The sequence below is a fragment of the Pristis pectinata genome, chromosome 3, assembly GCF_009764475.1.
Source record: "Pristis pectinata isolate sPriPec2 chromosome 3, sPriPec2.1.pri, whole genome shotgun sequence".
In the NCBI taxonomy this organism is placed as follows: domain Eukaryota; kingdom Metazoa; phylum Chordata; class Chondrichthyes; order Rhinopristiformes; family Pristidae; genus Pristis; species Pristis pectinata.
The window spans coordinates 45,037,465-45,058,119 of record NC_067407.1 but is presented as its reverse complement, the minus strand read 5'-3'; the positions used below and the strand labels follow the sequence as shown (position 1 = coordinate 45,058,119).

The 20,655-nt window shown below is 41.9% G+C and overlaps 1 protein-coding gene across 1 annotated transcript in view; it reads right to left on the bottom strand.

Moving 5' to 3' along the window:
* LOC127567743 (testicular spindle-associated protein SHCBP1L-like) overlaps positions 1–18,349 on the bottom strand; it is a 52,726-nt gene extending 34,377 nt beyond the window's left edge. The window contains exons 1-2 of the mRNA XM_052010728.1: positions 18,062–18,349; positions 3,722–3,871 (exon numbers count right to left, since the gene is read on the bottom strand). Coding sequence (XP_051866688.1) covers positions 3,722–3,871; positions 18,062–18,349 — 438 coding nt within the window. The remainder of the gene's footprint in view (positions 1–3,721; positions 3,872–18,061) is intronic.
* Positions 18,350–20,655: the final 2,306 nt, after the last annotated feature.

The window sequence follows — 20,655 nt, the reverse complement described above, 5'->3', positions numbered from 1 at the left end:
CTCATCTACCTTCTTAGTTACCTCCTTGAAGAACTCCAAAAGATTTGTCAGACATGACTTCCCATGCACAAAGCCATGCTGACTGTCCCAAATCACAATCTCTCCAAATGTTGGTAGATCCTGCCCCTCAGAATGCCCCCCAGCAATTTACCCACCACCGATGTCAGACTCACTGGCCTGTAGTTTCCTGCCTTATCTGTGCTACCCTTTTTAAATAATGGTACCACATTAGCCACTATCCAGTCCTCCAGGACTTCACCTGTGACCAGAAATGAAGCAAAAATCTCTGCAAGAGCCTCCACAATTTCGTCTCTAGCTTCCCACGAAGTCTGAGAATGCTCTGGGGATTTATCCATCTTAATGCACTTTAAGGCCTTTATTACCCCCTTCCTGCTAATTCGTATGTGGTCTGAGACATCACCACTCATTTTCCCCACTTCCTTAGCTTCCATCGTTTTCTCAACAGTAAAAACTGAAGAGAAATATTCATTAAACTCTCTCCCATTTCCTTTGGTTCTACACACAGGCAGCCATGTTGATCTTTGAGAGGACCTATTTGAGAGGACCCTCACTACCCTTTTACTCTTAATATACCTATAGAATCTCTTAGGATTTTGCCTCACCTTGCCTGCCAGATTCCTCTCATATCTTCTTTTTGCCCTCTTCACTTCTCTCTTGTGCATTCCTACTGTACACTTCTTGTAGTCATCAAGAGATTCATTAGTTCCCAATTGCTTATGCGCAATGTATACCTCCCTCTTTTTCATAACCAGAGCCTCAATATTTCCTGTCAACCAGGTGAAACCTGCTAGCCTTGCCCTTTATCCTAACAGGAACATTCAAGCCCTGAACTCTTGACATTACAATTTTAAAGGCAGATGCTCCTTTCCCTGCAAACAATCTCGCTCAATCAACCTCTGCAAGATCCTGCCTAATGGCTCTAACTTTAGTTCAGGACCCTAACCTGTGAACCAGTTATATCCTTCGCCATAACTATTTTACAACTAATAGAGCTATAGTCACTGGACCCAAAGTGCTCGCCAACAGAAACTTCTGCCACTTGTCCCATCTCATTTCCCAGAAGATCCAGTGTTGCACCTTATCTAGTAGGTTCCTCTATATATGGATAAAGGCAGCTTTCTTGAACACATTTCACAAATTCCACTCCGTCCAAGCCCTTGTGATTGGCTCAGTCAATATTAGGTCAGTTAAAATCTCTCACTAATACTACCCTATTATGTTTACAACTAGCTGCAATCTCTCTACATATCTGCTCCTCCAATTCCTGCTGACTACTGGGGGGCTTATAATACAATCCCATCAGAGTGACCATCCTCTTCTTGTTTCTAAGTTCTGCCCATATGGTCTCACTTGTCAATTCCCAAGGATTATTCTCTCTAAGGAGCATTTTGATGTCTTCCTTTATCAAGAAGGCAACTCTCCCTCCTCTCATACCTGCACCTCGGTCATGCCTGCAGCATCTGTATCCTGGAACATTGAGCTGCCAGTCCTGCCCTTCCCTCAGCCATGTTTCTGTTATGGCTATGATATCCCAGTCCCCAGAGCCAATCCATGCCCTGAGTTCATCTGCCTTACCTGTTAAGTCTCTTGCATTGAAATAAATGCAGTTTAAATGGTCTTCCCTCTCCCTTTGCTGTGCTCCTGTCTATCTTTACGACTAAATGCTCTCATTGGCTACCGTATTATCCCCTGATTTTTTATCAGCCACTCTACTGCTTGGGATCCCACCCACCTGCCACTCCAGTTTAAACCTTAGTTTCACACTAATAAATCTCCCACCCAAGATATTGGTCCCCCAAGCTGTGCAAAGACCATGGGTACTCAAACAACTAGTGTAAGACAAGATAAGGTTCTGTTTGTCTCTGACATTGCAGAGGATGGATCTGGGCATTGCTACTTAATGTTCCTTCAATTGGTTTGTGCCATATCACCCGTCCCTCAAAGAGAATTTTGTGAAGACCAACACGTTTGACTCCAAGTTAACCAGGCAATATTCTGCATCGAACATCAAGACTCTGTGGGAAAATAACATGTCGGTTGGTTCTCCAAGCAAACTTTCTAGTCATTTGGCAGAATGCCTTAGCAACAGAACTTTTAATCAAGTACCACAATATTCTTTAGTTGGTGTTAAGAAAGGTCCTTCCTCCCTGTCAGATCCTTCCAGCACAACCAGAGTCTCAACACCACCACACTTCACTCAAGCCGAATGAGTTAGGAAAGAGAATGTTATCCACTTACTTTTGAAATGCCTATTTGCAAAGAAAATCTGGAAAAAGATTCACTGGCCTTTGTTAAGGTTCATCTCCAACAACTGTCTTTCACAGGACTATGATCCACGGGTTGTTCCCAGTGACACACATAATGTGACAAACATCAAAATGTGCTGGAAGATAATTAACTTGGTGAAAGATGACCCGTGGCCTGCTCAAAGCTTGTGGGTTTTCCAGGACATGAAGCTATCCATATCTGAATACTGCATATTCCATGATCCAAGATTACATGCTGAGGTAAGTTATAAAGCCTGGTGCTACCACCATAAAAGCTCTATGTGTAAAAGCCAGACTTATAAACCCTTTTGCAATTGCACACTGAGGAGCTACAACCCATGTAAAAATAAATCTTTGGGTGGCATAGCTAATGGAGGGGTATAGTACCTCATAACTAGGGTTTAATCCTGACCTCAGATACTATTTGTCTGGAGTTTGCACATTCTGCCTCTGCCCACATAGGTTTCCATCAGGTGCTTCAGTTTCCTTCTATATCCCAAGGATGTGTGGATTGGTAGGTTAATTAGCAACTGTAAATTACCCCTTGTGCATAGCTGAGTTGTGGGATGTGGAGGGTAGTTGATGAGAATGTGAGGAGAATAAAAAGTAGGATTAATGAGGGATTAGTGTGAATGGCATATTGTAGTCTGCACAGACTCAGTGGGCTGAAGGGCCTGTTTCGGTGCTGCATGACTCTATGAATATTTGCTCAAGAACGTATCTGAAGGAAAATTAATGCCATGCTGATGTGATGTAAGTGGAACGACATGGCTTGTATGAGGATATATAAATATAAAATTATATTTATATTATATACAGTACATTATATATTTTTATATATGTGTGTGTGCGTACAAAAATAGTGACATATGAGGATACTGTATTACATATGTGTGAATTTTAAAAATAAAGTAATATTTCTGAAATTAAGAAAATCAAGGTCACACAATTCTTACATTAGGAATGAATTACTGAAAGGCTAACAGCAGCAATTAAGTCAAAAAATAAAAAGCTAGAGATGCTGGAAATACAAAACATGAACAGAAAATGCCAGAAAGGTCCATTGTCAGTGACCTTTCTCATGAAAGGTCGTCAACCTGACACATTAAGTCTATTTCTCTTGTCACATGTGCTGCCTAACCTGCAGAGCCATTACATCAGTCTGAGTGCCAACTACAAATAAGAAAGAATGGAAGAGGTAAGTGATTGGGATTAATTAGAATTTCAACATACATTGAGGATGGTACATTTAATCATTATTAATTGTCAGTGATAAATGGAGCACAACCACTGAAAGTGGATGATTGTATTTCTTCCCACTTTTATTCTCAGGCAAACAGATCAAAGGAATAATAAAAATGTAAAGAGCTAGCTTTAGAATTTACTGCAACTTGTAGAGAATAAAAATTAAAATTTTAAATAATGTAACCTACCTCAACCAAAACACCAACAAATGGTATAGATCCTTCATCATACTTTACAAAGAAAAACTCAGGATTTGTTTTCCATACTCCTAACCATGTACTTCTTGCATGTAGCTTTTCAGCGAGGTACTTGTTCATAGCTTCATCTGCTTCTTCTGCCTTTGGTAGAAATGACAAATGTAATATTTTAAAAAATGTTTTATTCCACATAAATGCAATCTTTTTAACAGAGAGTCATAGTTAAACAGCTCCAAAATAGGTCCTTCAGCCCAACGTGTCCATGCTGACCAAGGTACCTACCAAAGCTCATCCCATTTGCCTGCATTTGGCCCATATCCCTCTCAATGTCTTTGAAATAATGTCATTGTACCTGCCTCTACCACTACCTCTAGCAGCTCATTCCGTATACCCACACACATGACTGTGTGTGAAAAACGTGAACCCTCAGATCCCCTCTTAAACCTATCCCCTCTTTTCAGACTGTGACTATCTACCCAATCTATGCCCCTCATGATTTTATAAACCTCTTTAAGGTCACCCCTCAGCCTCCTTTTTTCCAGTGAAAACAGTCCCAGCCTATCCAGTCTCTCCTTATAACTCAAACGCTCCAGTCCTGGCAACATCCTTGTTAATCTTTTCTGCACCCTCTCCAGCTTAAACACATCCTTCCTGTAGAGTTGCAACCAGAACTGCACATATTACTTCAAGTGCGGTCTCACCAACGTCTTGTACAGCTGTAACATGACATTCCAACTCCAATAATCAGTGTCCCGACCAATTAAGGCAAACATGCTGTGCGCCTTCTTTACCACCATGTCTACCTGTGTTGTGACTTTCTGGGAACCATGCTGTGCCATTTACTGTGTATGTCCTGCCCTGGTTTAACTTTCCAAAATGCATCACTTTGCAATTGTCTGAGGTAAATTTTATCTGTCATTTCTTTGCCCACTTTCCTGGTTGATCTAGATCGTAGTGCAATCTGAAACAACCTTTTTTAACGTCCACTATATCACCAATTCTGGTGTCATTTGCAAAGTTACTAATGGAGTCATAGAGCCATTGTTGCAGGGAAACAGGCCCTTCGGCCCAACTCGTCCATGACATCCAAGAGGCCCATCTAAGCTTGTTCCATTTGCCCGCGTTTGACCCATATGTTGACCCATTATCCCTCTAAACCTTTCCTATCCATGTACCTGCCGAAATGTGGTTTATATGATTATTATACCACTTCCTCTGGCAGCTTGTTCCATACATTTACCACCCTCTATGTGAAAAAGTTGCACCTCAGGTTCCTATTAAATCTTTCCCTGCTCACCTTAAACCTATGCCCTCTAGTTTTGATTTCCTCAGCCCTGGGAAGAAGACTGCGTGTGTTCATCCTATCTTTGCTTCTCATGATTTTATGCATCTTTATAAGATCATCCCTCAGTCTCCTACTCTCCAAGGAATAAAATCCTAGCCTGCCCAACCTATCCCTATAATCCAGTCCCTCGAGTCCTGGCAACATCCTTGCAACTCTTTTCTGCACTCTTTCCAGCTTAATGGTATCTTTCCTTGGCAGGGTGACCAAAACTGAACACAATACTCCAAGTGCTGCCTCACCAACATCTAGTACAACTGCAATATAACATTCCAACGTCTATATCCTAAATGATGAAGACCAGCATGCCAAAAGCCTTCTTCATCATCCTGTCTACCTGTGATGCCACTTTCAGGGAACTCCTAGGTCCCTCTGTTCAACAACACTCTCCAGGTCCCTACTGTTCACTGTGAAAGTTGTACCCTAGTTTGACTTCCCAAAACGCAACACATCACACTTATCTGAATTAAACTCCATTTGCCATTCCTCAGCGCACTTACCCAGCTGTACTAGATCCCACTGTAATTCTTGATAGCCTTCTTCACTGTCTACCCTGGCACCTATTTTAGTTTCATCTGCATACTTACTAATCGTGCCTCGTATATTCTCATCCAAATTGTTCCTATAGATGACAAACAACAATATGCCCAGCAACAACCCCTGAGGCATACCACCAGTCACAGGCCTCCAATCTTAAAAACAACTTTCCAGCATCACCCTGTGCTTCCTACTATTCAGCCAATTCTGTATCCAGTTAGCTTGCTCTCCCTGGATCCCAAGTGATCCAAACTTCCAGAGCAGCCTGCTGTGCGGAATCTTATCAAAGGCCTTGCTAAAGTCCCTAAAGACTGTGTCAACCACCCTGCCCTCATTGATCTACTTGGTTACTTCTTCAAAGAACTTAATCAAATTCAAGAGACATGACCTCCCACGCACAAAGCCGTATTGACTATCTAATCAGCCCCTGTCTTTCCAAATACATGTACTGTATATTTTATCCCTCAAAATCCCCTTCCATAACTTACCTACCACAGACGTTAGGCTTACTGGTCTATAGTTCCCAGGTTTTTCTTTGTGGCCCTTCTTAAACAAAGGCATAACATTAGCCAGTCTTTCAGCACTTCACCTGTCACTAATGATGACGAACATGATGGTTGAAATTTAAATTCCTGTTTAATTTTTGAAAACTCTTCTTGACTGTCACTACCACATTCTAAAAAACATTTTAAAGATTTGTACTCAAATGTGTCTGAAGTTGCAAATTAGCCATCCTCAAGACATCCCCATTAACTTTCCTGAGTTCCCTAGTCTTCATATCTTTCTCCATGGTAAAAACAGAGGAGAAATATTCATTGAGGACCTCGCCTATCTCCCCGTGGCTCCACACATAGATGTCCACTTTGGTCTTTGAGTGGCCCTATTCTTCTCTAGTTACTTTTTTTCCCTCATATATATATAAAATCTCTTTGGATTTTCCTTAAATCTTCTCAGCCAAAGCTGTCGCTGGCCTCTTTTTGCCCTCCTGATTTCCTTCTTAAGTATACTTCTGCACCCCCTGCAGGGATTCCCTTGATCCCAGCTGCCTGTACCAGACACATGTCCTTTTTCTCCTTTTTCCTGACCAGAGCCTCAATATCTCTTGTAATCCAGGGTTCCCTACACCTGCCAGCCTTGCCCTTCACTCCAACAGGAACATGTAGACCTTGAACTCTCAATATCTAACTTTTCAAAGCTTCCCACTTGCCAGACGTCCCTTTGCCCACAAACAACCTACTCCAATCAACTTTTGCAAGATCCTATATAATACTATCAAAATTTGCCTTGCTCCAATTTAGAACCATAACCATTTATACACTAATACAACTATGGTCACTGATCCAAAGTGCTCCCCACCTACACCTCAGTCACTTGCCCTGCCCTATTTCCCAAGAGTAGGTCAAGCTTTGCCCTCTCCCTAATAGGGCAAAACTTGACCTACTGAGGAAACTTGCCTGAACACACTTGACAAATTTCACCCCATCCAAGCCCTCAGCACTATGGCAGTTCCAGTCTATATTAGGAAAATTAAAATCCCCTACAACAACAACCCTATCATTCTTGCAACTCTCTGCAATCTCCCTACATATTTGTTCCTCTAAGTCCCATTGACTATTTGGGGGTATATAGTACAATCCCAAAAAGGTAATCATCCCCTTCTTATTTCTCAGCACCATCCATAAGCTCCACTGGATGACCCCTCAGTAATTTCATTTTGGACTGCTGCAGTGATGTTCTCCTTAATCAAAAGTGCAACTCCCCCTCCCCTCTTTCCTCCACCTCTATCCCTCCTGTAGCTCTTGTACTCTGGAACATTTAGCTGTCAGTCCCGTCCGTCTCTTAGCCACATTTTTTGTAATGGCTATAGTATCCCAGTCCCACGTATCTAATCATGCCCTGCATTCATCTGCCTTACCTGTCAGGTCTCTTGCATTGAAATGAATGCAATTTAATCCAACAGTCTTTCCTCGCTCCCTGCCGTGCTCCTGCCTGCCTTGTCTACTGAACTTGGTGTCATTGAATTCTGTATCAACTTTGAACCTTTCATCTGCCTCATTACTGCTTTTGGATCCCACCCCCTGTGGGGGCGTTCAAGGAGGAGATAGATAGATATCTAAATAGTCAGGATATCAAGGGATATGGGGATAAGGCTGGTAACTGGGATTAGAATAGTTTTTTTTTCTTCTTCCCCCATTCCCCATTTCTCATTTCTATTTCCCTTTCCTTGGAGCAGACTCGATGGGTCGAATGGCCTGCTTCTGCTCCCTTGTCTTGTGATCTTGTTATCTAGTTTAAACCTTTCCTGGTGACACTAGCAAATCTGCTTGCCAGGATATTGGTCCTCCTCATCCTCACTACCCTCAAGGATCTGCTTTTTAATCTTTTGCCTTATTCCCTATATTCACTCTGTAGAATCTTGTCCCTTTTTCTATCCAAGTCATTTGTACCAATGTGGACAATGACTTCTGGCTGCTCACCCTCCTCCTTGAGAATATTCTAAACTGCTCAGAGACATCCTCGACCGTGGTACCAGGAATGGCCACAGGGGACTCCTGCACTCTCTGCCTCCTCATTTTACCTTTCCTGGTGGTCACCCAGCTACTTTCTGTTTGCACCTTAGGTGTGATCACCTCACTAAAACTCCAATCTATGATGCTCTCAGCATCCTGCATGATCCTCAAGGAAAGGTAGAGTAGGCAGTCCGTCCAGCTTCAGCTCCGGTCCCTCTGTGCAGTCGGTCAATAAGTGCAGCTGGACACACTTCCCACAGGTGTAATCCTCAGGGACACTAGGAGATTTCCTGATCTCCCACATCCTGCAGGAGGAGCATACCATAGTCCTAACTGCCATATCAACTGCACAAAGACTAGAGGAAAGTTAAAAATACTTTACCTTATCTTCCCTTCACCTTCTGCTCAGTCTCCTTGCCAAAGCCCCTTGAACCAAAGCCTCAGCATTTACCCTCAATCGCAGCACTTGGACCTTAACAACAGCCATTCCAAAAATGCTCTGCTAGTGGCGGCCTTTCATTTATACACCACTCCTATACACCAATCCTCTTGGTCATCTCTTCAAAAAACTCAATCAAATTTGAGAGACATAATTTCTCATCCACAAAGCCATGCTATTTCAAATCAGTATTGCCATTCCAAATACAGATAGATCCTGTCTGTCAGAATCCCCTCCAGTAACTTTCCTACCACTGATGTTAGGCACACTGGCCTGTGGTTCTCTTGCTTGTCCATGCAGCCCTTCTTAAATAAAGTCACAACATTCGCCACCCTCCTGTCTTTTGGTACCCCATGTGTGGCTAACAAAGATACAAAAATCTCTGTCAAGACCACAGCAATTTCTTCCCTTACGTTCTACAAAGTTGTAGGATACACCTGGTCAGGCCCTGGGGATTTATCCACGTTTATGCACTTCCTCTTTCATAATATTTATATGTTTCAGGACATCACAGTTCTCTTCTCTGAAATCACTAGTTTCCATGTCCTTCTGCACTGTAAATACAGAAAGAGAAGTATTCATTTTAGACCTCGCCCATCTCCCAGGGCTCCAGAGACAACCACATTAATCCTTAAGGGGACCTACTGTCCCCTAGTTACATTTAGCTCTTAAAATACTTATAGAATCACTTAGGATTCTCCTTTACCTTATCTGCCATGGATACCTCATGTCCTCTTTTTGCCCTCCTAATTTTCTTCTTAAGTGTACCACTATATCACTTTAACTCAAGGAATTCACTTGATCCTAGCTGCCTATACCTGACAAATGGACAAGACACTGGTGAGGCCGCACTAGGAGTATTTGTTCAGTTTTGGTCACCCAGCTATAGGAAAATGTTATTAAACTGGAAGGAATGCCGAAAAGATTTACGAGGATGTTGTCAGGACTCAATGGACTGAGTTATAGGGAGCAGTTGGGCAAGCTAGGACTTTTCATGTACGTGCGCGGGTGGCGTCAGGGGAGGGGGGGGTTGGGTAGGGAAGCAAAAATAAAAAAAAGGACTTTTCTCCTTGGGGCGTAGGAGACTCAGAGGTGATCTCATAGAGATGAATAAAATCATGAGGGGCATAGATAGGGTTGGGGAATCAAGAACTAGAGGGCATTGCTTTAAAATGAAAAGGAAAAGATTTAGAAGGAACTTGAGGGACAACTTTTTTTTTACATAGAGGGCGGTACATATTTAGGATGAGCTGCCAGAGGAAGTGGTTGAGGCAGGTACAATAACAACCTTTAAAAGACAATTGGACAGGTACATGGATAGGAAAGATTTAGAAGTATATGGACCAAACGCAGGCAAATGGGACTAGTTAGAATGGGCATCTTGGTCTGTATGGATCAGTTGGGCTAAAGGACCTGTTTCTGTGCTGTATGACTCTATATGCCTCCTTTATACTAAACAGAACACAAAATCCCTCATCAGCCAGGGTTCCCTAATCTTGCCAGCCTTGCCCTTCACTCTAACAGGAACATGCTGGCCCTGAATTCTCCCTATCTCACTTTTAAAAGCCTCCTACATGCCAGATGTCCCTTTTCTTGCTAACAGCCTCTCCCAGTCAATCTTTACAAGTTCCTGTCAAATGCCATCAAAATTAGCCTTCCCCCAATTTAGGACTTTAACTTTTGGACCAGTTCTAAGTTCTTTCACAACTATTTAAAAACAAATAAAATTATGGTTACTGGTCCCAAAGTGTTCCCCCACTAACACATCCACCACTTGCCCAACCTCATTTCTTACGAGATCAAATGTTCTCTGGTAGGGCCATCTACCTGTTGCTTCAGAAAACTTTCCTGGACACACTTAGCAATTGCTGCCCATCTAACCCCTTTGCACTATGGCAGTCCCAGTCCTGCAATTCAATCAAAACTGTCACATTTTTTTTAAGCACTGCAGTGTTCTCCTCTAAGGGAACTCTATTATATATCAATCAACTTATCATTTGCGGGTTAAATAATTGGGGAAGTCACAACCCAGTCACAAACTTGCTGGTCCTCTTCACTGGAAATTTCCCATTTGTGTTTTAAGAAGACCACAATCATCCTGGTACTGAAGAAAAGCAAGGTAACATGCCTCAATGACTACCGACCAGTGGCTCTGACATCCACCATCATGAAGTGCTTTGAGAGGTTGGTCATGGCACGCATCAACTCCAGCTGCCCAGGCAACCTGGACCCACTGCAATTCGCCTACCGCCAAAACAGGTCTACAGCAGATGCCATCTCCTTGGCCCTACAGTCAGCTCTGGAACATCTGGACAGTAAAGACACTTACTTCAGACTTTTGTTTATTCACTACAGCTCTGCCTTCAATACAATAATCCCAAGCAAGCTTATCACTAAACTCCGAGACCTAGGACTCAACACATCCCTCTGTAACTGGATCCTTGACTTTCTAACAAACAGACCACAATCAGTGAGGATAGGCAGCAATACCTCCGACACGATTATTCTCAACACTGGTGCCCCACAAGGCTGCATCCTCAGCCCTCTACTCTACTCCCTATACACTCATGACTGTGTAGCCAGATTCTGCTCTAACTCCATCTACAAGTTTGCAGATGATACTACCGTTGTAGGCCATATCTCAAACAGCAATGAGGCGGAGTACAGGAAGGAGATAGAGAGCTTAGTGGAATGGCGTCATGACAACAACCTTACCCTCAGTGTCAACAAAACAAAGAGCTCGTCATTGACTTCAGGAAAGGGGGCGGTGTACATGCACCTGTCTACATCAATGGTGCTGAGGTTGAGGTTGAGAGGGTTGAGAGCTTCACGTTCCTGGGAGTGAACATCACCAACAGCCTGTCCTGGTCAAATCACATAGATGCCATGGCCAAGAAAGCCTCTACTTCCTCAGGAGGCTAAAGAAATTTGGTTTGTCCCCTTTGACTCTCACCAACTTTTACCGATGCACCATAGAAAGCATCCTATCTGGATGCATCACGGCTTGGTACGGCAACTGCTCTGCCAGGACTGCAAGAAACTGCAGAGAGTTGTGGACACAGCCCAGTACAACACGGAAACCAGCCTCCCCTCCTTGGACTCTGTCTTTACCTCTCGTTGTCTTGGCGAAGCAGCCAGCATAATCAAAGACCCCACCCATCCGGGACATTCTCTCTTCTCTCCTCTTCCATCGGGTAGGAGATACAGGAGCCTGAGGGCATGTACCACCAGACTTAAGGACAGCTTCTACCCCACTGTGATAAGACTATTGAACGGTTCCCTTATACAATGAGATGGACTATGACTTCACGACCTACCTTGTTGTGACTTTGCACCTTATTGCACTGCACTTTCTCTGCAGCTGTGACAATTTACTCTGTACTGTTATTGTTTTTACCTGTACTACATCAATGTACTCTGTACTAACTCAATGTAACTGCACTGTGTAATGAATTGACCTGTACGATCGGTATGCAAGACAAGTTTTTCACTGTACCTCGGTACAAGTGACAATAATAAACCAATACCAATACTCCTCATGGAGACCAACAGCCAAGTCCAGGCTAGCAACAATACCCCAGCAACTATGCTGGGAAATCTACCTTGTTACATCTGTACCAGGCTAGACTTGGTGCAGGAAGAGTAAATCATGAATTTCAATGAAGAGAAATGGTAGCAAAGAGCAAGTTCATTTACATTTTTTTTAATGTCCCCTGAAGTGTTAGGACCTCCTTTGCTTCCTGTTTATTTAATTAGGACATAGGAACAAGAAGAATTATATTGAATGCTGATAATGATGAGAAAGAATGAGATATTGCAAACTTAGAGGAATATTGCAGGAGATTTTAGACTGGATGATAGAGTGCGAAAGCACAGACTGCAAGAAGAGTTATGCCAGAGGGGTCAAAGCAGCTTGATAGATGAAATTTATAATGCAGGATTCTGGAAGATGCAGTTCAATGCAGAGATTGGACAAGTTTTGCATATTGGGGAAAAGAACAATGATAAACATTATTAAATAGTAAACTTCTTCACAATGTGGAAGGCAGAAGTTCTGAAGCTGAAGATAAATTTGCAAAAATTTTAAAAAGGCACATCAGATTCTGGGTACTATACACAGAGATATTGATTATAAAATCAAAAACAGAGCAGGAGAGAGAGGCTCCCTGCATTTAAAAACACCACAGAATAGAGATGCCAGTGAGTTCAAAACCAGAATGAGCGTGGGAGGCTCCAAATGTTTAAAAACAACAAAGGTGAGAGGAGCTTTATAGGTTCAAGAACAGGAAAGAGAGACGATTTGAGTGAGGAAAGAGAGAGGCCTCACATGTTCAAAAATTGCATGGGAAATAGAGGTTTCAAGCAAATATTTTTAAAAATTCTGGCGAAAGAGGCTCTGGGTTTAAAAAATGCCTGGGACAGAGACTGTATGAGCATATAAACAGAGGGAAAGGAAGACTCCAAGTATTCAAAAACAGCCTTGGAGAGAGTAGTTCCATGAGTTTAAAAGCACCATGGGAGAGAGAGGCATCCTTAGCTCACTTCTTTAAACTAAGACAGTTGTTTACACTGGAATGGGAAACTATAAAATAATGTAATACATTTATAGCTTAACTACTTAGGCTACTTAATTATAACCATAAACAGTCATTGAATAAAACTGCAACTAATTGAAAAAGGCTAGTCTAAGATAATGGAGAACAGGCTGTCTGTTTGCACTGCAGCATTTGTGGGAGCTTGTGGATGGTGAGATTATCCTGATCAACATGTCGTCAGGAAAAGTCTTCAATTTGAATCCCTTTGACTCAGAGTCAATGAGCTAGAGTGTGAGTGGAAGATATTCCAATAAACATGACTAGTGGAAGGATTTCTAAACTGCTGTAATCAAGGTAAATAAGGAGGATGAAAAGGCTTCAAACTACTAACATGGCAAGGGTGATCTGTGAGAAACATAAGTAGCCTAAGTTTAAACAAAACAGAAAAGGAGAGCAAAGGAAAGGATACAAGGGAGGATAATGACTGCAAGAGAACAAATAGAATTAAGAGCAGTTGTCCAATAGGATAATCAAATATAAAATGAGAGGATATCCTGTTAAGAATGAGTTAAACTATCTGTCGACAAAATTCATAAGAGGGGAGCGGAGACAGTCAGGCATAGGGAGAAATTAGATATAGTAAAGATTACTGAAACATGGCTATAGAATAATCAGGATTGCAAATTAAGTATTGCAAATATTACATTTAGAAAAGTTACACTGGGTAACAGGGAAGACAGGATAATGGTACTTGTTAGGAATAAAATCAAAGCAATAGAAAAAAAGACAGCTGTTATGAAGACAGAAACAGAATCCATATAGATCAAGATAAAATATAATAAAAGAACAGTCACATACATATGTGTTGTTTCATAATGGATGACTAGGAGAAAGGAGTATGGAAATTAGTGAATTGAAAATAAAATTAGAATAATAATCATGAGAGATTTCAACTACAAAATATTAATTGAACTGAAGAGGTAAGGGAAGGAAGTGCAGCTCCTACATTATATGTCATTAAAACTAACATATTAAAATCCCAGTAAAGGAGAATTTGCTACCCGATCTATTAGTAATGGGAAATGAATAAGAGCAGATAAAACAGAAAAGCAGAGTAATATCCTGTCAATGGTGTCCATTATAATAAATATTGAGAGGGTTAGAGCATAACTGGAGGTCCTCATTGCAACACAGTCCCCCCAAAAAATCTAGTAGGGAATTCAGAAGAATCTTCTTCACCACAAGAGTGGTGAGAATGTGGAATTCACTTCCACATATTTGTTGAAATGAATAGATACATTAAAGGTGAGAAAAGCTGCTGGGCAATATGCAAAATAGGTCATAATTATGCTGAGAACCAGATTAATAGGTTGGAGAAAAGATGATTTTGCAAGGGTTTTGAGAAATAACTTTGTTAAACAATCCAAAACATTTAAAACAATGTTCAACAGAGTGCAGATAATTCTTCTTAAAGAATAAACCAAACGTGTGAGACTCTGATGAATAAAGACATAAAGGAACAACTGAGGGTAAAGAAGGAGTCATACATTAAGTATACAGGTAAGACAGAATACAAAGGGATGCGGAAAAAAATGTAAAAAAACAATTAGGAAGACAAAGAGGAACTATGTAATTAAATTATCAAAGAGCATATGGTAATATATTTTACACGCACATTAATAAAAGATTAGAATGGGAATAAGGCCATTAAGGAATGGACAGGACAATACCACAGATAATAATAGTGAGTTGACATAAATATTGAATTATTATTTTATTTCAGAGAGAAGAAATGAGTGCACTTTAAAGAGGATATATTAAATATGCTAATCAAAAAAGGAAGATAAAACCCCTGGTCCAGATTCATTACATCCATGTGTTTCTGAAATAAGCTAAGGACGAGATCACAAAGGTATTGCTAAACATACTAATTTGTCAGAGAAAGGTTTGGTGTCAGAGGACTAGCAAACAGCTAATATATTTAGGAAAGGGGAGAGAACACATCATTTGAATAACAACCCAATCAGTTTAACATTGATGGTAGGAAAAATAATGGAATCCTGACTAAGAGTACAGGTCCTCCCCAGGTTACAAACACCTGACTTATGTCGAGCCCGTACATACGAACAAGTGTTTGAAAAACTTGAAGGATAGATTTGGTGGCTGCTGCAGGGTTGCAGACATCTTTGCTGCCTGGGAACTCAGTTCACAGCTGCATTTCCGACTTGTGAACTGTCCGCGTTACGAATGGTTCACAGGAATGGAACCCTGCTGTAACCTGGGGAGAACCTGTATAGAAGAAGAGAAACGAAAAGTGCAGATTTCAAAAGAAAAAAATTGCTTGATCCACCTTATTAATGTTTTGAGGTGGTAATAGAAAGAATAAACAATGGTTATCTAGTGGAAATAATTTACCTAGATTTTCAAAAAGCCTATGCAAGGTATAGACCAATGAATGAGATCATAGAATGTGGTGTCAAGGGTAGCAAAAACCAATTGACTTCAAGGACAGAAAACAGTGGGAGTGAAGGATAGCTATTTGCAGCAGAAGTAAGTGACTAGTAATGTTCCACAAGGATCAGAACTGGACCACTGTTATTCACAATTTAAAGTCATAGAGTTGTACAGCATAGACACAGGCCTTTCAGCCCACCGCATCAATGGCGACCATTATGTCTATCTATACTAATCCCACTTACCAGCATAAATCCCATATCACTCTATGCCTTGCCCACTTAAGTACCTGCCTAGATGCTTCTTAAATGTTGTTACTGTTCCTGCCCCCAGCACCTCCTCTGGCAACTCATTCCAGATAGCAACACTCAGATCCCCTTTAAACCTCCTTCCCCTCACCCTAAATCTATGCCCTTTAGTTTTGGACACCTCTCCCATAGGAACTTACATTTATAGTTTAGACCTTGGAATCAAAATCAAATTCTAAATTGGTGGATGACACCAAAATGGGAATGAGGATAGTCAATTCTGAGGAGGACTGCAACAATTTACATGGGGATATTAGCAAATTTGCAAAATTGACAAATAACTGATTATAAAGCAGTACAGAAAGATCACATACACATGGAAAGTGTGAATCTGTGTGGGGAAGCAGATCAAAGGGACCATAGATGACAAACACACCAAATACTAATATTTGCATCAAAGTTGTTAAGCCATAAAAATAGCAAACGAAGGTTTATTTCTGGAGGGATAGATTTGAAATTATTCTAAACCTGTGTCAAATCTTGGTTAAATTTAAGAGCAGTGTGTAAAGTTTTGATCATCATATTATAAAATAAATACTGAAGCACTCGAGGGGGTGCACAAAATGTTTACAAGGATGACACCAGAAGTGCTAGGAAAGGATAAACAGACAGGGTCCATTTTCACTTAAGAAGGCTGATCCTTTAAAATGATGAAATGGTTTAATATCGTGCAGAGAAAATGTTTTTATTCATGTGTTACAGCAGAACTGGAGATCTTCATGTGAGAACATCCCTAAGAAACCCAGTAGTGAATTCAGAAGAATCTTCTTTACATAAAGAGTGGTGAGAATGTGGAACTCACCACCAGAGGGTGTTTGTAGTGAATAGGTGCAATTAAAGTGGGGAGAAGGGTTGCTGGACCAACATATGAGGGGAAAAAGGAATAATAGATTTAAGTAAGGAAAGAAGAGATTAGGTTTATGTGGAACATATATGCTGGCATGGACTGGTTGGACTGAGTGGCCTACTTCTACATCATATATCTTAAGTCATTCTATGTAATGCAAAGTTAAATATATATGTCACTGGTTCTGTAACAGTTGGCTTTTTACATACAGTATAGAAGATATTAATTCACAGGAAAAACAGGGAAGATTTATTGAAAAGATGTTCAAGATGGCAAACGTTGACTAGGAAAAAGTCTCAACTGCATTAGCTGGAAGAAAGGGTTAAATTAACAGTTTTTTTTCATATGATGTATAATAACAAGAGTTCCTATTGAGACAGAAAAGCCCATTAAAAAGGAAATGAGGTTACTGATTTTTAAAAGAAAATTTGATATGTATTTGAAAGGAAGGAATATAAAAATATACTAAGTAAATGAAGTTAAAGAGCTGTTAAAACAACACGCCAAAGTGTTTTCTTTGTTTTTTTTATATTCCAAACCTTATTTATATACCATTAAAAAAAATCCAAGAGTGATACTTCTTTCAGGGTATCCTTGAAATGGAGATATGGCCTGTAACCAGAGATAGGCAAACATATTTCTAGGTATCATGCCACTTGCATGACCAAATGTAGAGTAAAATGCAGATTTTAACTTTAAAAACTGGAAGCACAAGCTGTGATTGAAGTTCAGAACTTCTATCTGGCCTTCTAGCACAGATCACCAACCAAGCCCCAGTATCCACCCTGCCTTCTCCAAGGTTTATTTGTTTAAAAAAAACAGAATCTGATGAATAAGCAGGAAAAAGTTTATTTTTGCTTATTTTCTCCCTTTCACCGCTTCTCCTTTTATTGGCTTCATTTATGGATAACTCAGATCTTAGCCAAATTACTGTTACCCCTGAACCTTGGTGGTCAGTGTATATAGGTTAGGTTGATTTCAAGGATGAAGGGGTTAATGTATGTTAAACAAGTGGGGCTTTATTCATTGGTATGCAGAATGATGGGTGATCTTATTTAAACATTTAAGCTTCTGAGGGGGATTGAGCAGGTGGATGCTGATAATATCTTGTATATGGTAGGAAGATCTTGAGATGCCAGGCAGTGAGCTATTCTCTCTTGTTGGAGATAGTCATTGCCTGGCATTTTTGGGCCGTGAAAATTACTCGCCACTTATTAGCCTATGCCTGAATATCGTCCAGGTCTTACTGCATTCAGCAGGCATGGGCCGCTTCCTTTGCCGTAGAATGGTGAAAGGAATTGAATGCCACCCAGATACATGAACCCCCTTTCCCTTCCGTGCTGCTTTAAGTGTTACTACCTTACAAGAAGCTAAAATCTGATCGCAGTACAGGTTCATCCTACTCTCTGGGGTGAATTTGACAGCCGACACGTAAACAGGCGGCAGATCATGCGCTTCTTCAACCTCCTCCGACTCCATCGGCCCGCGCTTCGTCTCCCGCTGTGCTGCTTTCAGTGGCCGAGGAGACGAAGTCAACGGGCGGACAACGCTACTTTCTCCTGCGCTTTTATCATCTAGTTCAATTTCTGTCGCCTGGCTTATTTGGGGCTCACAGGCAATGTCCCCCTCGGAAGAGTAAGACGCCATGACCGAGTTCACCCGCTGCTCTGCGACCGTCCAACCGCCCACGGGAGCGCGAGGCGCGCGCTCGAGACGGGAGGGGAGCGGGAGGCTCGAGGGCGAGAATGGGTCACAGTCGGCGCGGGAGCTCAACCGTGCCCGCGGGTGGAGCAAACACGAGACAATTGACGCCTAACGGCACGCCGGCTCGAGACAGCGCACCCGCACCACGGCGGTTGGTGAAGAGCAGGCGCGAGGCTCGCACGTGGCAGCCCCTGATTTAAACGGGCGTGGAGTCTCGTGGACCGTGCGCCTGCGGACCCCCTAATGGCGATGGCTGCAGGTGGGAATCTGTGTGCAGTCAGCTGCTAAGTGCTGTACTTTTAGGTTTTTTTCCTTCCTCATTTTGCTGCAGATACAATAACGAGACCCCTACTTCCACTCCACCACCTCACATATAAGGGTGGTCAGGAGCTGCTGGAGGGGGTATGATCTCTTGAATCCGGAGCAGTACCAGGTTCACGCCTCGAACTCCAGGATTACCCATATGGCAGGGATGACAACGTAAGTTGTAAGGTCCTCACTGTTTTTCATTGTACCTCGGTACAAGTGACAGTAATAAACCAATACCTATCGAGGGCTATTTTAAACAAACGAGTTCTCCTTTGGTATAGTTTCTCGACCAGATTGCATGTCCGGTTCCATTCTTTTGTTTTATAAATAAGTAAAACGTTTCTTAAGTGCCATTTAATGATTCGGAACCTATTTTGTGGTAGAGGACGAATGTAAAACTGTACTTTCACTGCACTATCCAGTTTTACGAAGTGCAAGTGAATCGCTGTATCACCTGCAAGGATTGTTTGGGTTCCTGGTTGGTGGGAAGGGAAGAGCTGAAATAGCAGATGTTGCATCTCCTGTGGTTACTTGGAAAAGTACCATAAGATGGGGAGTGGTTGTAGAGGATGGAAGAGTGAACCAGGGAATCATGAAGGTCGTGATTCCTTCAAAAGGCTGAGAGGGGAGGGTAGGAGAATCTTGTTGGAACTGGTGTACTGGCTTTTATCTTGCAGAAGCCAAACCTCAGCTCTCAGACTCATCTTCATGCCTCCCTCTGGACCATGACGTGATATCAACATCAGGCCATTGTCTTCCACACAGTCATGGACCTTGCTTCCATGGAAGAGTTTCCAATCTTGTACTGCCACAGCCCACCTCTACCTTCTGCCCAAGAGCCACAAACAGGACTGTACGAGCAGTCCCAGTGTTTCAGCCTGCTCTTGATCCACTAAACTTATTTCTTCCTACCTTGATTTCATCCTTTCTTCCCTAGTTCAGACCCTTTCCACTTGCATCCATGACATTTCTGATGCCCTCTGCCATTGCAGCTGTTTCTGTTCCCTGGTGCTAACTGGTTCATCTTCACCATGGACATACAATCCCTCTATTCCTTCTATCCTACATGAGGAAGATCAAGCCCCTCCACTTCTTCCTTGAACAGGAGCCCAAACAGTTCCCCTCCACCAACACACTCATTCGCATGGCTGAACTTGTCCCGGCATTGAATGACTAACTACTTCTTCAATACCATCCACTTTCTCTAGATCAGAAGTGTAGCTGCGAGCACTCACATGGGCCCAAGCCATGTCTGCCTTTCTGTAGGATACGTGGAACAGCCTTTGTTTCAGATCTACTCGGGGCCCCACTTTTTTCCAGTACATCAACAACTGCCTTGATGATTCTTCCTGCATTCATACAGAACTGCAAATTTCATCACTTTTGCTGCCAATTTCCACTTGCCTTCCATGATAAGATGTCCCCACTTATGTTCAATTCCATTCTCAGTTACTCAGTGAATGAAGAGGCCCGTGCCTGCATGCAGCAAGAGCTAGAAAACGGTCAGACAAGGGCTGTTAAGTGGCAAGTAACATTCATGACTCAAAAGTGTCAGGTAATGATCATGTCCAACAGGAAAAAATTTAGTCACCTATTCTTGACATTCCATGGTATTGCCATTGCCAACTCCCTCAGCATCAACATCTGGGGGTCACCATTGACCAGAAACTCAATGGGAACAGTCACATAGATACTGTGGCTACAAAAGCAAGTTAGAGGCTGTGTCTCCCGATGTGGGTGACTCACCTCCTGATAGACCAAGGCCTTTACAGCATCTACAAGGCAAAAACTTGGACCAAGATGGAATACAACAGAATTCCGATAATCCAGTGCTCTCAGGACTTCGGTGGTGCCAGACTAAGATATGTTCCAGAATTTTAGATGTTATTGCTATTAATACCCCAATGCACATTTTATTCATGTTTTATTTAGATATTACA